This window comes from Pelobates fuscus, chromosome 5 (genome assembly GCF_036172605.1).
Source record: "Pelobates fuscus isolate aPelFus1 chromosome 5, aPelFus1.pri, whole genome shotgun sequence".
Taxonomy (NCBI): Eukaryota; Metazoa; Chordata; class Amphibia; order Anura; family Pelobatidae; genus Pelobates; species Pelobates fuscus.
In genome coordinates, this window is record NC_086321.1 from 1992782 (window position 1) to 2013084 (window position 20303).

Genomic DNA, 20303 nt, shown 5'->3' on the forward strand with positions numbered 1-20303 from the left:
AGTGTATAACAGAGCTCCACAGCAATAATACTCCCAGTAATGTGTCTGAATGTATAACAGAGCTCCACAGTAATAATACTCCCAGTAATGTGTCTGAGTGTATAACAGAGCCCCACAGTAATAATACTCCCAGTAATGTGTCTGAATGTATAACAGAGCTCCACAGTAATAATACTCCCAGTAATGTGTCTGAGTGTATAACAGAGCTCCACAGCAATAATACTCCCAGTAATGTGTCTGAGTGTATAACAGAGCCCCACAGTAATAATACTCCCAGTAATGTGTCTGAGTGTATAACAGAGCCCCACAGTAATAATACTCCCAGTAATGTGTCTGAGTGTATAACAGAGCTCCACAGCAATAATACTCCCAGTAATGTGTCTGAGTGTATAACAGAGCTCCACAGTAATAATACTCCCAGTAATGTGTCTGAGGGTATAACAGAACCCCACAGTAATAATACTCCCAGTAATGTGTCTGAATGTATAACAGAGCTCCACAGTAATAATACTCCCAGTAATGTGTCTGAGGGTATAACAGAGCCCCACAGCAATAATACTCCCAGTAATGTGACTGAGTGTATAACAGAGCTCCACAGGAATAATACTCCCAGTAATGTGTCTTTGTATAACAGAGCTCCACAGCAATAATACTCCCAGTAATGTGTCTGAGTGTATCACAGAGCTCCACAGTAATAATACTCCCAGTAATGTGACTGAGTGTATAACAGAGCTCCACAGGAATAATACTCCCAGTAATGTGTCTGTGTATAACAGAGCTCCACAGTAATAATACTCCCAGTAATGTGTCTGAGTGTATAACAGAGCTCCACAGCAATAATACTCCCAGTAATGTGTCTGAGGGTATAACAGAGCCCCACAGCAATAATACTCCCAGTAATATGTGTGAGTATATAACAGAGCTCCACAGCAATAATACTCCCAGTAATGTGTGTGAGTATATAACAGAGCTCCACAGCAATAATACTCCCAGTAATGTGTCTGAGTGTATAACAGAGCTCCACAGCAATAATACTCCCAGTAATGTGTGTGAGTATATAACAGAGCTCCACAGCAATAATACTCCCAGTAATGTGTCTGAGTGTATAACAGAGCCCCACAGCAATAATACTCCCAGTAATGTGTGTGAGTATATAACAGAGCTCCACAGCAATAATACTCCCAGTAATGTGTCTGAGTGTATAACAGAGCTCCACAGCAATAATACTCCCAGTAATGTGTGTGAGTGTGTAACAGAGCTCCATAGCAATAATACTCCCAGTAATGTGTCTGAGGGTATAACAGAGCCCCACAGCGATAATACTCCCAGTAATGTGTCTGAGTGTATAACAGAGCTCCACAGGAATAATACTCCCAGTAATGTGTGTGAGTGTGTAACAGAGCTCCATAGCAATAATACTCCCAGTAATGTGTCTGAGGGTATAACAGAGCCCCACAGCGATAATACTCCCAGTAATGTGTCTGAGTGTATAACAGAGCTCCACAGGAATAATACTCCCAGTAATGTGTCTGAGTGTATAACAGAGCTCCACAGGAATAATACTCCCAGTAATGTGTCTGAGTGTATAACAGAGCTCCACAGTAATAATACTCCCAGTAATGTGTCTGAATGTATAACAGAGCTCCACAGTAATAATACTCCCAGTAATGTGTCTGAATGTATAACAGAGCTCCACAGTAATAATACTCCCAGTAATGTGTCTGAGTGTATAACAGAGCTCCACAGGAATAATACTCCCAGTAATGTGTCTGAATGTATAACAGAGCTCCACAGTAATAATACTCCCAGTAATGTGTCTGAATGTATAACAGAGCTCCACAGTAATAATACTCCCAGTAATGTGTCTGAGTGTATAACAGAGCTCCACAGTAATAATACTCCCAGTAATGTGCCTGAGTGTATAACAGAGCCCCACAGCAATAATACGCCCAGTAATGTGTCTGAGTGTATAACAGAGCCCCACAGCAATAATACTCCCAGTAATGTGTGTGAGTGTATAACCGAGCTCCACAGCAATAATACTCCCAGTAATGTGTCTGAGTGTATAACAGAGCTCCACAGCAATAATACTCCCAGTAATGTGTCTGAATGTATAACAGAGCTCCACAGCAATAATACTCCCAGTAATGTGTCTGAGTGTATAACAGAGCCCCACAGTAATAATACTCCCAGTAATGTGTCTGAGTGTATAACAGAGCTCCACAGCAATAATACTCCCAGTAATGTCTGAGTGTATAACAGAGCTCCACAGCAATAATACTCCCAGTAATGTGTCTGAGTGTATAACAGAGCCAAACAGCAATAATACTCCCAGTAATGTGTCTGAGTGTGTAACAGAGCCCCACAGTAATAATACTCCCAGTAATGTGTCTGAGTGTGTAACAGAGCTCCATAGCAATAATACTCCCAGTAATGTGTCTGAGTGTATAACAGAGCCCCACAGTAATAATACTCCCAGTAATGTGTCTGAGTGTATAACAGAGCCAAACAGCAATAATACTCCCAGTAATGTGTCTGAGTGTGTAACAGAGCCCCACAGTAATAATACTCCCAGTAATGTGTCTGAGTGTGTAACAGAGCTCCATAGCAATAATACTCCCAGTAATGTGTCTGAGTGTATAACAGAGCCCCACAGTAATAATACTCCCAGTAATGTGTCTGAGTGTATAACAGAGCCAAACAGCAATAATACTCCCAGTAATGTGTCTGAGTGTGTAACAGAGCCCCACAGTAATAATACTCCCAGTAATGTGTCTGAGTGTGTAACAGAGCCCCACAGTAATAATACTCCCAGTAATGTGTCTGAGTGTATAACAGAGCTCCACAGCAATAATACTCCCAGTAATGTGTCTGAGTGTATAACAGAGCTCCACGGCAATAATACTCCCAGTAATGTGTCTGAGTGTATAACAGAGCTCCATGGCAATAATACTCCCAGTAATGTGTCTGAGTGTATAACAGAGCCCCACAGCGATAATACTCCCAGTAATGTGTCTGAGTGTATCACAGAGCTCCACAGTAATAATACTCCCAGTAATGTGTCTGAATGTATAACAGAGCTCCACAGTAATAATACTCCCAGTAATGTGTCTGAATGTATAACAGAGCTCCACAGTAATAATACTCCCAGTAATGTGTCTGAGTGTATAACAGAGCTCCACAGGAATAATACTCCCAGTAATGTGTCTGAATGTATAACAGAGCTCCACAGTAATAATACTCCCAGTAATGTGTCTGAATGTATAACAGAGCTCCACAGTAATAATACTCCCAGTAATGTGTCTGAGTGTATAACAGAGCTCCACAGTAATAATACTCCCAGTAATGTGCCTGAGTGTATAACAGAGCCCCACAGCAATAATACGCCCAGTAATGTGTCTGAGTGTATAACAGAGCCCCACAGCAATAATACTCCCAGTAATGTGTGTGAGTGTATAACCGAGCTCCACAGCAATAATACTCCCAGTAATGTGTCTGAGTGTATAACAGAGCTCCACAGCAATAATACTCCCAGTAATGTGTCTGAATGTATAACAGAGCTCCACAGCAATAATACTCCCAGTAATGTGTCTGAGTGTATAACAGAGCCCCACAGTAATAATACTCCCAGTAATGTGTCTGAGTGTATAACAGAGCTCCACAGCAATAATACTCCCAGTAATGTCTGAGTGTATAACAGAGCTCCACAGCAATAATACTCCCAGTAATGTGTCTGAGTGTATAACAGAGCCAAACAGCAATAATACTCCCAGTAATGTGTCTGAGTGTGTAACAGAGCCCCACAGTAATAATACTCCCAGTAATGTGTCTGAGTGTGTAACAGAGCTCCACAGCAATAATACTCCCAGTAATGTGTCTGAGTGTATAACAGAGCCCCACAGTAATAATACTCCCAGTAATGTGTCTGAGTGTATAACAGAGCCAAACAGCAATAATACTCCCAGTAATGTGTCTGAGTGTGTAACAGAGCCCCACAGTAATAATACTCCCAGTAATGTGTCTGAGTGTATAACAGAGCTCCACAGCAATAATACTCCCAGTAATGTGTCCGAGTGTATAACAGAGCTCCACAGTATTAATACTCCCAGTAATGTGTCTGAGTGTATAACAGAGCCCCACAGCAATAATACTCCCAGTAATGTATCTGAGTGTATAACAGAGCTCCACAGCAATAATACTCCCAGTAATGTGTCTGAGTGTATAACAGAGCCCCACAGTAATAATACTCCCAGTAATGTGTCTGAGTGTATAACAGAGCCAAACAGCAATAATACTCCCAGTAATGTGTCTGAGTGTATAACAGAGCCAAACAGCAATAATACTCCCAGTAATGTGTCTGAGTGTGTAACAGAGCCCCACAGTAATAATACTCCCAGTAATGTGTCTGAGTGTATAACAGAGCCCCACAGCAATAATACTCCCAGTAATGTGTCTGAGTGTATAACAGAGCCCCACAGCAATAATACTCCCAGTAATGTATCTGAGTGTATAACAGAGCTCCACAGCAATAATACTCCCAGTAATGTGTCTGAGTGTATAACAGAGCCCCACAGTAATAATACTCCCAGTAATGTGTCTGAGTGTATAACAGAGCTCCACAGCAATAATACTCCCAGTAATGTATCTGAGTGTATAACAGAGCCAAACAGCAATAATACTCCCAGTAATGTGTCTGAGTGTATAACAGAGCCAAACAGCAATAATACTCCCAGTAATGTGTCTGAGTGTGTAACAGAGCCCCACAGTAATAATACTCCCAGTAATGTGTCTGAGTGTGTAACAGAGCCCCACAGTAATAATACTCCCAGTAATGTGTCTGAGTGTATAACAGAGCTCCACAGCAATAATACTCCCAGTAATGTATCTGAGTGTATAACAGAGCCAAACAGCAATAATACTCCCAGTAATGTGTCTGAGTGTATAACAGAGCTCCACAGCAATAATACTCCCAGTAATGTGTCTGAGTGTATAACAGAGCTCCACGGCAATAATACTCCCAGTAATGTGTCTGAGTGTATAACAGAGCTCCACAGCAATAATACTCCCAGTAATGTATCTGAGTGTATAACAGAGCCAAACAGCAATAATACTCCCAGTAATGTGTCTGAGTGTATAACAGAGCCAAACAGCAATAATACTCCCAGTAATGTGTCTGAGTGTGTAACAGAGCCCCACAGTAATAATACTCCCAGTAATGTGTCTGAGTGTATAACAGAGCCCCACAGTAATAATACTCCCAGTAATGTGTCTGAGTGTATAACAGAGCTCCACAGCAATAATACTCCCAGTAATGTATCTGAGTGTATAACAGAGCCAAACAGCAATAATACTCCCAGTAATGTGTCTGAGTGTATAACAGAGCTCCACAGCAATAATACTCCCAGTAATGTGTCTGAGTGTATAACAGAGCCAAACAGCAATAATACTCCCAGTAATGTGTCTGAGTGTGTAACAGAGCCCCACAGTAATAATACTCCCAGTAATGTGTCTGAGTGTATAACAGAGCTCCACAGTAATAATACTCCCAGTAATGTGTCTGAGTGTATAACAGAGCCAAACAGCAATAATACTCCCAGTAATGTGTCTGAGTGTATAACAGAGCTCCACAGTAATAATACTCCCAGTAATGTGTCTGAGTGTATAACAGAGCCAAACAGCAATAATACTCCCAGTAATGTGTCTGAGTGTGTAACAGAGCCCCACAGTAATAATACTCCCAGTAATGTGTCTGAGTGTATAACAGAGCTCCACAGTAATAATACTCCCAGTAATGTGTCTGAGTGTATAACAGAGCTCCACAGCAATAATACTCCCAGTAATGTGTCTGAGTGTATAACAGAGCTCCATAGTAATAATACTCCCAGTAATGTGTCTGAGTGTATAACAGAGCTCCACAGCAATAATACTCCCAGTAATGTGTCTGAGTGTATAACAGAGCTCCATAGTAATAATACTCCCAGTAATGTGTCTGAGTGTATAACAGAGCCCCACAGTAATAAGTCCTTAATGTGTTTAAAAACCAGTCTTTGGAAATAAGATACATTGTTCTTCTAAATTACATTTTAGTCCTATAAATGTAGTGTATGCACCTGCGTGCAAACCCACCTTCATAAACTTAATACGTTATATAATTCATTCTGCCACTTGGAACTTGAATGTAATTACTTCACCCACCACTATGACATGTTAAAAGAGCTAAACTGGCTGTTGCTGGAATCCCGATACACTCTTCATCTTTCCAGCCTTGTACATAAGAGCATTTCTGGGAAGCTCCCTCCCTACCTGAGTAGAATGCTCTCCCCGGCTGTTCCCACCTCCTATAACCTCCGATCCAGTATCAGCACTTTATTTAGCATACCGCAATACAAAAATAAAGTGGCTCGATCCTCCTTTACCTACAGAGCACCCCAATTACGGAATAACCTCATGGACAACGAAATGGTTGATCTAACCTGATCTAACAAATGGAATAATCTTTTGTTAAAATTCTCAATATGGGGGGATGGGGGGATGGGGGGGGGGGCTAACCTGGGGGTGGTCAGGGACACAGTCACATCTTCTTTCATGCTAAAATCTTTGCACAGAATGCACATGTCATGGTTGAATATGTTTAGTACCTGTTACGTGTTACATTTATATACGTGTGTTTATTTTTACTTTGTATTTGTAATATTATATTGTACCATATTGTAACAATGCAGTGTTTGTGGACCCAGGACATACTTGAAAATGAGAGAAATTAGTACACACTTAAGCCCCACCCCTTGCCAACCCCCCACTCACACTTGGAACAGCCCCACCTAGGGCTACACCCCTAAAAGTGCCCCCCTTTGTCCATGTGAAATGTTGGGGGTATGAGGGTGCGTAGGGTTAATTATGCCATATGCAATGTGTGTTCTTACCCCCGTCAGGATACAGCACGCTATACCGCTCGGAGCATCGCCTTAGACATTCCTCCTCTGAAACAAAACTGTTCTGACTTCTCCCAGATTCGGTTTGCAGGAAGGTACTGCAGATATCCTGGGTCTTGTCATAGGACCATCGTATTAACTTATCTTTTCCTGATCCCTGTACGGCATGAGGGTCATCACAGACATTATCTGAAAATAGAGGGAGAGCTGGTACATAAACAGCATATACAGAGAGTTGTATTATTTATATAGCACCAACGTACTCCGCAGCGCTGTACAATAAGTACCTAGTTTATTTCCAGGGACATGACAGTGGGTGTCAGTAGAAAGGCCAGATTGTTCGATGGATTTGGGTTTGGGAAAGGAATCCACGTAATGAGAGAAGATAGTTATTTTGGAAAGGAATTGGTTAAGGTGTCCAACGTGGGAAGATGATGTCTCGGGTGGCAAGGAATAGAAGGAGCTCGAGCACCATCTTGGATCAAGTGGCAAGCATCGAAGTAAATGAGAAAAGAAGTCTATTTCATGGGCTGCAATATCTAATGTGGGACATTCTGAGAGGTACGGAGTTCCTGCCAAAACATCGATCTAAAGTGTCTGGGGGCCTCCACACCACACAGGGGGCTTACAGCCTTACTGAGGCACCACATTAAATTCATTCTGTCAGATCATGGACTATGTTTCAGTTCTGTGCCTAACTATAAATCGTTTCCGATAATTTGCCCAAACAGATCTGCCTGGTTAGTATCTACCGCCACTAGAGGTCAGTATTCACACAGCAGACTGTGTACCTTGTGACAGCCCTATATTAGAATTCATCCTTCCTCTGTGTTCATCACACTGTCAGGCATATTTACTAAGGTGAGAATTTAAAGTAGGGATCGACCGATACTGATTTTTTAGAGCCGATACCGATAATCTGTGAACTTTCAGGCCAATAGCCGATAACTTGCCGATATTTTGTACATTTACCATTTTGAAAAAATAAATTATTTCTAAAGGTAAATGCACAAAATATACATGCCACATGCACTGGATGCAGTGTGTTTAGACAGGGGAGCTGTGTGTGTGTGTGTGTGTGTATAGTGTGCGTAAAGTGAATGCAGTGTGTGTGTAGTGTGAATAAAGTGAATGCTGAGTGTGTGTGTGTGTATAGTGAATACAGTGTGTGTGTAGTGTGAATAAAGTGAATGCTGAGTGTGTGTGTATAGTGAATACAGTGTGTGTGTGTGTGTAGTGAATGCAGTGTGTGTGTAGTGAATACAGTGTGTGTGTAGTGTGAATAAAGTGAATGCAGAGTGTGTGTGTGTATAGTGAATACAGTGTGTGTATAGTGTGCGTAAAGTGAATGCAGAGTGTGTGTGTATAGTGAATACAGTGTGTGTGTAGTGTGAGTAAAGTGAATGCAGTGTGTGTGTGTGTGTAGTGAATACAGTGTGTGTGTAGTGTGTGTAAAGTGAATGCAGAGTGTGTTTGTAGTGTGCGTAAAGTGAATGCAGTGTGTGTGTAGTGTGCATAGAGTAAATGCAGTGTGTGTGTAGTGTGCATAGAGTGAATGCACTGTGTGTGTAGTGTGCGTAAAGTGAATGCAGAGTGTGTGTGTATAGTGAATACAGTGTGTGTGTTGTGTGCGTAAAGTGAATGCAGAGTATGTGTGTGTATAGTGAATACACTGTGTGTGTAGTGTGCGTAAAGTGAATGCAGTGTGTGTGTGTGTGTAGTGTGCGTAAAGTGAATGCAGAGTGTGTGTATAGTGAATGCAGAGTGTGTGTGTGTGTGTAGTGTGCGTAAAGTGAATGCAGAGTGTGTGTGTGTGTGTATAGTGAATGCAGTGTGTGTGTATAGAGAATGCAGTGTGTGTGTGTGTAGTGTGCGTAAAGTGAATGCAGATTGTGTGTGTGTGTGTGTGTAGTGTGCGTAAAGTGAATGCAGATGTGTGTGTATAGTAAATGCAAATTGTGTGTGTGTGTGTAGTGTGCGTAAAGTGAATGCAGATTGTGTGTGTGTGTATAGTGAATGCAGTGTGTATGTAGTGTGTGTAAAGTGAATGCAGAGTGTGTTTGTAGTGTGCGTAAAGTGAATGCAGTGTGTGTGTAGTGTGCATAGAGTGAATGCAGTGTGTGTTTAGTGTGCATAGAGTGAATGCACTGTGTGTGTAGTGTGCGTAAAGTGAATGCAGAGTGTGTGTGTATAGTGAATACAGTGTGTGTGTTGTGTGCGTAAAGTGAATGCAGAGTATGTGTGTGTATAGTGAATACACTGTGTGTGTAGTGTGCGTAAAGTGAATGCAGTGTGTGTGTGTGTGTAGTGTGCGTAAAGTGAATGCAGAGTGTGTGTGAAGTGTGTGTATAGTGAATGCAGAGTGTGTGTGTGTGTAGTGTGCGTAAAGTGAATGCAGAGTGTGTGTGTGTGTATAGTGAATGCAGTGTGTGTGTATAGAGAATGCAGTGTGTGTGTGTGTAGTGTGCGTAAAGTGAATGCAGATTGTGTGTGTATAGTAAATGCAAATTGTGTGTGTGTGTAGTGTGCGTAAAGTGAATGCAGATTGTGTGTGTGTGTGTGTGTATAGTGAATGCAGTGTGTGTGTGTGTGTGTAGTGTGCGTAAAGTGCGTAAACCCCTCCCTATTTTTTACTTGGCCAGGGGTGATGTAGTACATTACATCTGGAGTACAGATGATTGCCAACCACTGCACTACACAATTGAGACTGCTAATTAGACCACATATTGATGCAATAGTTCACATGTTTAATAATCAGGTGAAATATCTGCATTTACTATATTACAGTGGTAATCAATGCAGAGCTTCCTCATTTCTTGTGGAAGTGATCTGCTAGGTTACAATTCTTACATAACTTACTAACCGTCTCTTTTGGATAGACAGAACACAGTTTGATTTTGGAGGGCTGTGCTAACAGCATCACCAAGCGATTTGCTGATTTAAATTTCAATAAAAAAAAAGGCAACACAATGTATCCTTTTCACAAAGACAAGCAGGTCCCACACTGTGTTCGCCATGTCTTTGTACCATGAAGAATTTTCTGTGTACATTCCCTGGTGGTCCAGTGGCATGGACTGAGCAGTGGGGGCCCACAGGTAGCTGTTACTTACCTTCCCAGCACCTACTTCCGCTCCCAGTGTAAATCTCGCAGTCAGCGTGCCGCGCCGAGCATTGCCATGGTAACCCGTGGCAACGCTCTGGCGGCTGCGGGACTTGCGAGATTTAGACAGGGAGCTGAAGGAGCTGCTGGGAAGGTAAGTAACAGCTACCTGCGGGCCCCCCCCCAGGACCACCGGGCTTGTCATGGGCCCGGCAGTCCTGGTATGTATTATCGGCAATATCTGTATGTTTAGTGGCCGATACTGATATTACTGAAAATACCGAATATCGGCCCATAATATCGGTAAAAACGATAATCGGTCGATCCCTACTTTAAAGTGAATTTAAAATTTAAGGCCAAAATAGCCAACCAAAAAAAAATATCCAAGCTATGCTTTCAGTTGGCCTACTTTGGTCTAAAATGTGAAATTCACTTTGAATTCCTAACAGTTCGAATGTTAATAAATAAGCTGTTGGTGTCTACCCTCTGCATAAATTCCTTCTCCTAGGAGTTAACATTATTAGCAAAACATAGAAATAAACGAGTTGGTTATAAAAGCATTGTATATACATAAACCTGCTGTATGAATCTGAATGAATCTCAGTGTTTCACATAAACTCCAGAAACGTCCTAAACCCTTGGCAACAAAACTGAGTACACCCCTAAGTGGAAATGTCCAAATTGGGCATGTCAATATTTTGTGTGGCCACCATAATTATCCAGCACTGCCTTAACCCTCATGGGCATGGAGTTCACCAGAGCTTCACAGGTTGCCACTGGAGTCCTCTTCCACTGCTCCACTCCTGGTGGATGTTAGAGACCTTGCGCTCCCCCACCTTCCATTTGAGGATGCCCCACAGATGTTCAATATGGTTTAGATCTGGAGACATGCTTGGCCAGTCCATCACCTTTACCTTCAGCTTCTTTAGCAAGGCAGTGGTTGTCTTGGAGGTGTGTTTGGGGTTGTTACCATGTTGGAATACTGCCCTGCGACCCAGACTCCGAAGGAAGGGGATCCAATGAACTGTAACTCCCCAGTGCCAGCAGCACTCATGCAGGCCCAGATCATGACACCACCATACTTGACTGTAGGCAAGACACACTTGTCTTTGTACTCCTCACCTGGTTGCCGCCAAACACTTGACACCATCTGAACCAAATAAGTTTATCTTGGTCTCATCAGACCACAGGACATGGTTCCAGTAATCCATTTCCTTAGTCTGCTTGTCTTCAGCAAACTGTTTGCGGGCTTTCTTGTGCATCATCTTTAGAAGAGGGTTCTGTGACAGATCCCTCTGTCTTGGAACTGTGCCTATAACCCGCTGGGTTTGTCTGTTTTTCGGTTAATTGCCTGTCCGTACCCCTCATTCATTTATTTCCTAAACTCACAAACAAACTGCTGAACGGCTGGCCACCCAGCCTGGAAGTGTGCTGCTGGTTAACCTCTTGGCCTCATTAAAACGTTGTGGTTAACCGCAGACACCTCCTAATTATCAACGGTATGCTGGGTGGTCGTTGTTCGTATGCCGACCATGAGGCTGCGGCCATCTTGGACTCACAAATAATCAGCGGTGTTCATCGATGATTTCCTGGAACTGAAAATGGACACTATTTCTCCTGAACAACGCTGACACTGCCGACCTCCCTTCTCTGCCTTCCAGCATATGAACGCCGGTCCGTTTGGTACTTTTTTGCACGAAATGACTTACCCCAGATAGCCATCGCATGGAGCCCGTTCGTATAACGAAAGACAATGTGAAAAACTTTGGCTCCATGGCGACTGAACTGTGTGTATAGGATCTGAGCGCCATTTGGTAATAATGTGTGCTCAGATCTAAGCTATTTGGGGATACGTTAAATGTGGTTATTCTATTTGTGTAATTTTGGAGTTATTGATTTTTATGTATTTTTATTATGTACAAAATGGAGTTTGGCCTCGATCCGTGGAGATTATTGGATTACTTCCCAATTATCTCCAGGATAGAGAGGAGGGTTGTTGTCAGCTAAAGGGGAGTGTTTATGCTTATGCCACTGTGATTGGCTACAATATCCATATTGTTCCAGGCTTCCATCTGGTCCCCTTGTGGAGTGTCCACCAGGTGGGAGACCTGCATAAATGCCGGGCAGGTAGCCCTCAATAAATCAGATCTCTGCTTAACCCTCAACACGGAGCTTGGTCTCATACTTAGTGGTATTGGATTCGTATGGTTTACTCGTTCGGCTGTTTGATACGTGAAGGATTTCGTATGGTTCCTGCTCGGCTGATTGGAGCTTTCGTTAGCTGTCTCTCCATTCGGAAGGTGAACGTCCTCAGCGGTATTAACCCCTTTTATACTTGGGTGTACCGTAACAGCTTCCTTCTGGGATGACAGCCATGCAGACCAATTTAATGCAGTGTGTGGCGTATGGTCTGAGCACTGACAGGCTGACCCCCCACCCCTTCAACCTCTGGAACAATGCTGGCAGTACTTATACTTCTATTTCCCAAAGACAACCTCTGGATATGACGCTGAGCATGTGCACTTAACTTCTTTGGTCAACCATGGCGAGGCCTGTTCTGAGTGGAACCTGTCCTGTGAAACCGCTGTATGGTCTTGCCCACCGTGCTGCAGCTCAGTTTCAGGATCTTGGCAATCTTCTTATAGCCGAGGCCATGTTTATGTATAGAAACAATTCTTTTTTTCAGAACCTCAGAGAGTTCTTTGCCATGAAGCGCCATGTTGAACTTCCAGGGACCAGTATGAGAGAGTGTGAGAGTGATAACACCAAATTTAACACACCTGCTCCCCATTCACACCTGAGACCTTGAGTCACATGACACCGGGTTGGAAAATGGCTAATTGGGCCCAATTTGGACATTTCCACTTAGGGGTGTACTCACTTTTGTTGCCATCGGTTTAGACATTAAAGGGACATTATAGTCACCAGAACAACTACAGCTTATTGAATTTGTTCTGGTGAGTAGAATCATTACCTTCAGGCTTTTTGCTGTAAACACTGTCTTTTCAGAGAAAATGCAGTGTTTACATTACAGCCTAGTATAACTTCACTGGCCACTCCTCAGATGGCTGTTAGAGATCCTCCCTGGGTCATGGCTGCCTAAAATGCAGTAGAGGGGAGGACAGGGGCTGTATAATGGAGGCAGGGGCAGTAGAGGGGGAGGTAGGGGCAGTAGAGGTGGTGAAAAGGGGCAGCATAGGGGCAGTATTATGGAGGCAGGATCTGTGGAACGGGGGACAGAGACTCTAGAGGGGGAACAGAGTCTGTAGAGGGCAGGACAGGGGCAGTATTATGAAGGTAGGGGCTGTAGAGGGGGAAGCAGGGGCAGGGGCTGCAGAGGGGGGTACACCGGCAGTATAATGGAGGCAGGAGACAGGGTCTGTAGAGGGGGGACAGGGGCATCCGGGGGGGGGGGGGGCATGGGTAGCATTATAGAGGCAGGGGCTATAGAGGGGAGGACTTGGGCAGTATTATTATTGCCATTTATATAGCGCCAACAGATTCCGTATCGTTTAGTATAATGGAGGCAGGGGCTGTAGAGGGGAGGACAGGGGGAGTATAATGGAGACAGGGGCTGTAGAGGGGGGCAGGGGCAGTATAATGAAGGCTGGGACTGTAGAGGGAGGCAGAGCTAATATTATGGAGGCAGGAGCTGTAGAGGGGATGACAGGGGCAGTATAATGGAGGCAGGGGCTGTAGAGGGGGACAGGGGCAGTATAATGAAGGCAGGATCTGTAGAGCGGGAGACAGACACTCTAGAGGGGGAATATGGTCTGTAGATGGCAGGACAGGGGCAGTATGTAGCGGAGAGATAGTATAATCCACAATATCCCCGCTGGTAGACAGGAGCAACATGTAATAATCCAGGTAAAACAAGTACAGCATACAATAATCCCGGTAGCGTTATACAGATCCTTCCTTCCCAAGAACTAGACGACACATAGGCTGGGAGTCAACTGTGGTTTTATTCACAAGCTCCAGTATTTATGTGGTTCCCTGTGGCGGAACCAGCCTCGCCACTGGGCATTGAAGAAGACTGATTGACAGCCTCCTGCCCTGTGACTATGGCCCCATGTTGAAATGTGGTGGAATCTCGGTAGAAATAAATTTAGTAGGCCGAGATTACCACGTGGCATGTGTACGTGCATATGCTGATGTATCGGTCGGTTGGTTGCACGTGGCAAGATACGATCAGTAGTGTACGGAGCATGTGCGAGAATACAGGATGTAGTATTCCCCTCCTCCATTGTGCTGGACAAGCCATGCGGTCAAGCAGGAAGTTAATTCTTATTTGTTTTGATTGGTGAAGAGAATGTGCGGGCGGAGCTTAATATGGGAGGAGTTATGTGCCTATATAAGGAGCCTGCACTATTGTCCGGGGCTCAGAACCTGTTGTATTTTGGAGACATTAGTCCCTCTGAGTCCCGATCGGTGAACCGAATAAAGAATCTCTTCCTTCCTGAAGAAACCTGTGTCCATCTCTCTGTGCTTGGCTTCCGTCAGTTTCTCCGGTATCAGAAATGCTTGATTTTCCCCTGCAAAGACTCGAAAGCCGGGTCATTTGGTACTTGCCCTATTTGAACAGTGATACCCCCGATAGCTATGCCATGGAGCCCATTCGTATAACGAAAGACTATGTGAAAGACTTTGGCTCCATGGCAATTGAACTGTATGTATGTGATCTGAGCGCCATTCAGTAATAATGTGCGCTCAGATCTAAGCTATCTGGGGATATCTTGAATGTACCTGTTTTATGCAATAGCTGCACAGTTATATATTTTTATGTATTTTTATTGTATTTTGCTGCCATGTGCTTAATTGAGTTTTGCCTCTGTCCTTGGAGATAATTGGATTACTTTCCAATTATCTCCAGGATAGAAGACTCTGTGGAACTGGTTTTGGGCAGAAAAGCCATGCTTCATTTGATCACAAAGGACGTCGATCTATCTTTTGACCCACTGGACCAATTTGTATGATTTTGACGTATGTTTTTTTTTATAGTATTCTGAAAATGTATGTGAATGTGATGCATACTTTTAAAGTTATGAATATTTTGTAAAACTGTGTATTTTCCTGCCTGTGATAATTATATTAACCCATTGTGTAAGGTAATCACAGGCAGAGGGGTGGATTTTGTGTGGGAGTGTCTGAGTGTATTGTACGTGTTTATTGGTTGTTTTACAAAACCCTGTGGGTGGTACTAATGTGTAAGAATGTGTATATAAGAACAATAAACCCACAGCTCTGTCAGTTTTCCTTCACCCTCAATTTGGAGTGCCGTCTGTTATTGGGGGAATCTGCTACAAGGGATTGCTATGCTTGCCATACTCCCTGCCATACTACTAAGCTCTTGTAAGAGCTTGTTCCTGTCCTGCTCTCTGAAGGAGAGATCCGTTACATTGGTGGCAAGCGGTGGGATGGCGTCCTAGTGCGAGGTGGACCCCTGGGCAGCACACACACCTGAGGAAGAGAGTGAATTGGAATGGAGAGATAATGCCCGGAAAGAATTATGGTACGATGCCCTGGAGGAAGTCCAGTATCAACGGCAGCAGCGCCTTCCTGGTGTCGCATACCAGTTGCATGAACAAATGGCCTGGCGGATGCCGTTTCTGGGAGACCAACCCGGAGGGGAGCGGGTAAGACTACTTGAGTACTGTTCCGACACTCACCACCAGGGGAACGAAGCCGCCGTTTAGTGAATAATCCCCTTTCTTCAGAAATGCAGTTTTTATCCAGCCGATCGTCAAACTCCCGAACGGAGCATACGAACGCGGCAACTCCCGATCAGCAATTCAGTTGAAGTCCTTTCACCGCTAGAAATAACGAAAAGTACTGTCCCAATAATAAATCCCTCCACAAACGAGACCAAGCTCCATCTTGAAGGTCAAACAGGAATGTGTTTAATGGGGGCTACCTGCCAGGTATTTATGCGGGTCTCCACAAGGTGGACACTCCCCTAGGGGACCTTGTGGAAGACTGTACAATATATTGGACAGTAGCCAATCGCAGTGGCTTCAACATAAGCCCTCCCCATCTTACCCATAAAACCAGACTACTCCAGCTGAAGTGCTGGCACCAGGGCAGAGTACCGCTGGTCTCTGCCCACTCAGCAACCCACAGATCCGGAGTACTCGTACCCCACACAGCCGTGATGAAGCCTGTAGCGGAGAGGTAGTATAATCCACAATATCTCCGCTGGTAGACAGGAACAGCATAGAATAATCCAGTTAAAATAAGTACAGCATACAATAATCCCGGTAGCGTTGTATAAATCCTTCCTTCCCAAGAACTAGACGACACATAGGCTGGGAGTCAACTGAGGTTTTAATCACAGGTCACAGTATTTATGTGGTTCCCCATGCAAGGGGTTTCCTTACTGACATTACAGGGGTTGTACAGTAGGGGATGACAAAATACCGCTGGGCTAACAAAGGTTTCAAGATGGCTGACCGCCGCGTTGTCGGTATCCGAATGGCGGCCACCCTGAACATCTATTAACTACCGAGAGAAACAATGTTGCGCTACTTAATGGGAGCCACACAACCTCCTGTGTGTGGTCTCCCATTCGGTAGTTTGTTTGTTTCACGAACAGTGTTGAAATTCACTGTTCGTGAAACTACTGTATGAATGCTGGTGGCTTTCGTGCCGCCAGCATACGAATGCTCTCGTTCGCATCAAATATAGACAAGTGAATATACCCAGCTCAGATAGCCTTAAAGCTACAACATCACTGGAGTTTGCTTGAAAGTAGGCTATATAAAGTAGTCTCTTTTAAGTAGGAGTTAAAACAACAGGAGTTTGTTGGTGAACTGGTGGACTGTGGTTGGTATTAGTTAATACCAAGTGGGAAAAAAGCAGGTTAAAATGTTTGTATTTTTGTATTTTGTGTTTTGTATTTTTTTTTACTTTTACCCTTTTTTTCCCCTTGCTGTTTTGATTTATTTTAATTTTTTGTAACTTTTTTCCCCTTTTCATATTTATATATATATATTTTTTGCTGTATTTATTTAAACTTTGTCCCTTTTTTTTCTTCTATATTTTTCTCCTTGCTGATTTTATTTAAAACGTTTCCCTTTTTTTTTTTTGTTTCCTCTCGTTTTTTCTATTCCCCTCCTCCTTGTGGGAGCTGCTGCTGCTGAGCTAATTAGGGGGAGTGCCCCTTAATTTCCACCTGTGTGGGATTTGTATTGCCAATATAAACCCACTACTGACTCACAGAGCTTGCTCACTGGAGTTTGCTTGGAAGTAGGCTATTTCAAGTAGGAGTTAAAACAACAGGATTTGAAACTACAAGGGAGTTTATACCAAGAGGATAAATATTGTTTTTGCTCACTTGTGTTATTTAGTAACTGGGGATGAGTGCTAGCAAGATTACAAGTTTTACTCAGTGTACATCGTGTTCCATGTATGCATGCATGGATACATCTGTCCAGGGTCCATACCTCTGTGGTGGGTGTGAGCGAGTGGCTTCTGGAAGCTCGGATTGGAGATCTGGAGAGGCATATTGCAACACTGAGGGAGATTGATAATCTTGAGAGGAGTCTGCGAGTGGGTGCAGGTAGTGGAGATGAGACAGTTGGAGAAGAGGCACATAGCTGGGTAACTGTGGCGCGAGGAAGCAGAGGGGGAGGGAAGGGGAAAGGTTTAGCTAGTCCTGATCTTGTGCAGCCTAACAGATTTGCCCATTTGAGTGAAGATGTTGGGTGCATCAGCTCAGGAGTAGCTGTACTGCAGGAAGCTGTTCCTTCTAACAGCCGTGGGAACAGCCCCTCTAGTACGGGTGGGGTTGAGAGGGTAAGGAAGTCTAGACAGGTTGTGGTGGTAGGGGTCTCTATTATTAAGAGAATAGATAGGGTAATCTGCCACTCTGATCGACTCAACCGGAAAGTTTGCTGTCTCCCGGGTGCTCGGGACGGCATGTTGCCGACAGAGTGGAGGGATTATTGGGAGGGGCTGGGGATGACCCAGCTGTCATGGTCCATATTGGTACCAATGACAAAGTCAGAGGAAAATGGAAGGTCCTAAAGAGTGAGTTCAGGGATCTAGGAAGTAAGCTAAAGAATAGGACCTCCAAGGTAATATTTTCAGAAATATAACCTGTGCCGCGCGCTACAGCAGAAAGGCAGCGGGAGATTAGAGAGGTCAATGCGTGGCTGAAGTCTTGGTGCAGGAAGGAGGGTTTTGGGTTTTTAGAGCACTGGGCCGATTTTGGGTACAACCTGTATAGTCGTGATGGATTGCACCTAAACGGAAGAGGGTCTGCTGTGCTGGGGGATAGGACGGCTAGAAGGTTGGAGGAGATTTTAAACTAGTAGTAGGGGGGGGAGGGTCATAGCAATCTAGAAAATGGAGATAGGATAGAAAGGAGATGGGCTTTAGCTCAGAACAATGGGGGTGGAGATGGGGGAGGGGGGAGCTCAGAACAGAGAAGCTATGTAATATTGATTCACAAAAAGTACAAATGACTCATGGTAATATTAAATGTATGCTTACTAATGCAAGGAGCCTAAATAACAAAATGTGGTAACTAGAGGCAATAGCATACACTAAACAATATGATATAATAGGCATAACTGAAACATGGTGGGATGAGATACATGACTGGGCAGTTAACTTAAATGGGTAAACGTTATTTAGGAAGGATAGGAAAAACAAGAAGGGTGGTGGGGTATGTTTGTATGTCAGCCATGAGTTCAAGTCAAATCTTAGGCATGTGGAGTGTGACGAGGAAAATGTGGAAGCTTTATGGGTAGATATCTGCTTGGGGCAAACAAAGGGAAATACGTTATTGGTTGGGATATGTTATAAACCACCAAATGTAAATATTAATGAGGAAGAACTGCTGTTAGAGCAAATTGGTGAAGCTGCAAATCGGGGGAACACATTAATTATTGGAGATTTTAATTACCCGGACATAAATTGGGATAGAGGAACTAGTACTTCAGCTAGGGGAATCGGGTTTTTGAATGTGTTAAATTACACCTTTATGTCACAACTGGTACAAGCACCAACTAGAAAGGATGCTTGTCTGGATCTCGTTATAACAAACAATGTTAATCTTTTAACCAACATTCAAGTAGGTGAGCACTTGGGAAATAGTGATCACAATATGGTAACTTTTGAAATAAACTCAAAAAAGCACGTGGGGTATATTAAAACGTATAATTTAAAAAAAGCCAATTTCAATAAGATTAGGGCAGCTCTACAACATATCGACTGGCATGAACGCCTTAGTAATAAAAAACACTGAGGATAAGTGGAAACTATTCAAACACATATTAGAAAGGTACATTTCTCAGTATGTACCATTGGGTAATAAATATAAAAGAAACACATTAAAACCAATGTGGCTTAGTAGAGAAGTAAAACAAGAGATTAAAAATAACAAAGGGCATTTAAATCGGACAAATCAGAGGCATCCTATTTAAAGGAACACTATAGTCACCTAAATTACTTCAGCTAAATAAAGCAGTTTTAGTGTATAGATCATTCCCCTGCAATCTCACTGCTCAATTCACTGTCATTTAGGAGTTAACCCCTTAAGGACCAAACTTCTGGAATAAAAGGGAATCATGACATGTCACACATGTCATGTGTCCTTAACCCTTTAAGGACCGCTGACGGTTCAGGACCGTCAGCGGTAAAACGTGCGTTTGGACCGCTGATGGTCCTGAACCGTCATAACGGTTTTGGGCAACTTACCTGATCGCCGTCGGTCCCACGGCGGCGATCAGCTCTCCTCCCGGTCCAGGGGGACTGCCTGTCTGCCCGGGCAGTCCCCCCTCGGCAGATCAGGACCCCACGGCCATGTGATCACTCGATCACATGACCGCAATAGGTGTCTGTGTATCTGCCTGCAGGGGGACTGTCTGTGCTGACAGGCAGTCTCCCTGCAAGTGTAAAATCATAAAATAAAGTTAAAAAAAAAAACAATCAGTGTAAAAAAAAATATAATATGTATATATATATGTAACGGATCACCTGGCACCCCGACTGAGTACCTCCGTTAATGGATGCTCCTAGCGCTTCCTGAGGACTCCAAGCACTCTGGCAGACACCACAATCACCGAATCCGAGAAACCTTTTAAATTCTCCCAAGCATATGAATGCTGTAGACCATTGAATAGGAACCATACGAATAGGCTTGTACTCCTAGCAGTCAACTGGAACAGCATGCAATAAATCCTTCCCCCCAATAATGAGACGACACATCACTTTGAGGGTAAAACAGGAACTCTGGACTGGCTCATCCAGCCTGGCTTTTATTACAA

The 20303-nt window shown here is 43.6% G+C and overlaps 1 protein-coding gene across 1 annotated transcript in view; it reads right to left on the bottom strand.

Moving 5' to 3' along the window:
• LOC134610551 (inter-alpha-trypsin inhibitor-like) overlaps nucleotides 1–20303 on the bottom strand; it is a 102976-nt gene that overhangs the window by 42194 nt on the left and 40479 nt on the right. The window contains exon 3 of the mRNA XM_063453525.1: nucleotides 6924–7121. Within this exon, the coding sequence (XP_063309595.1) occupies nucleotides 6924–7121 (198 nt within the window). The remainder of the gene's footprint in view (nucleotides 1–6923; nucleotides 7122–20303) is intronic.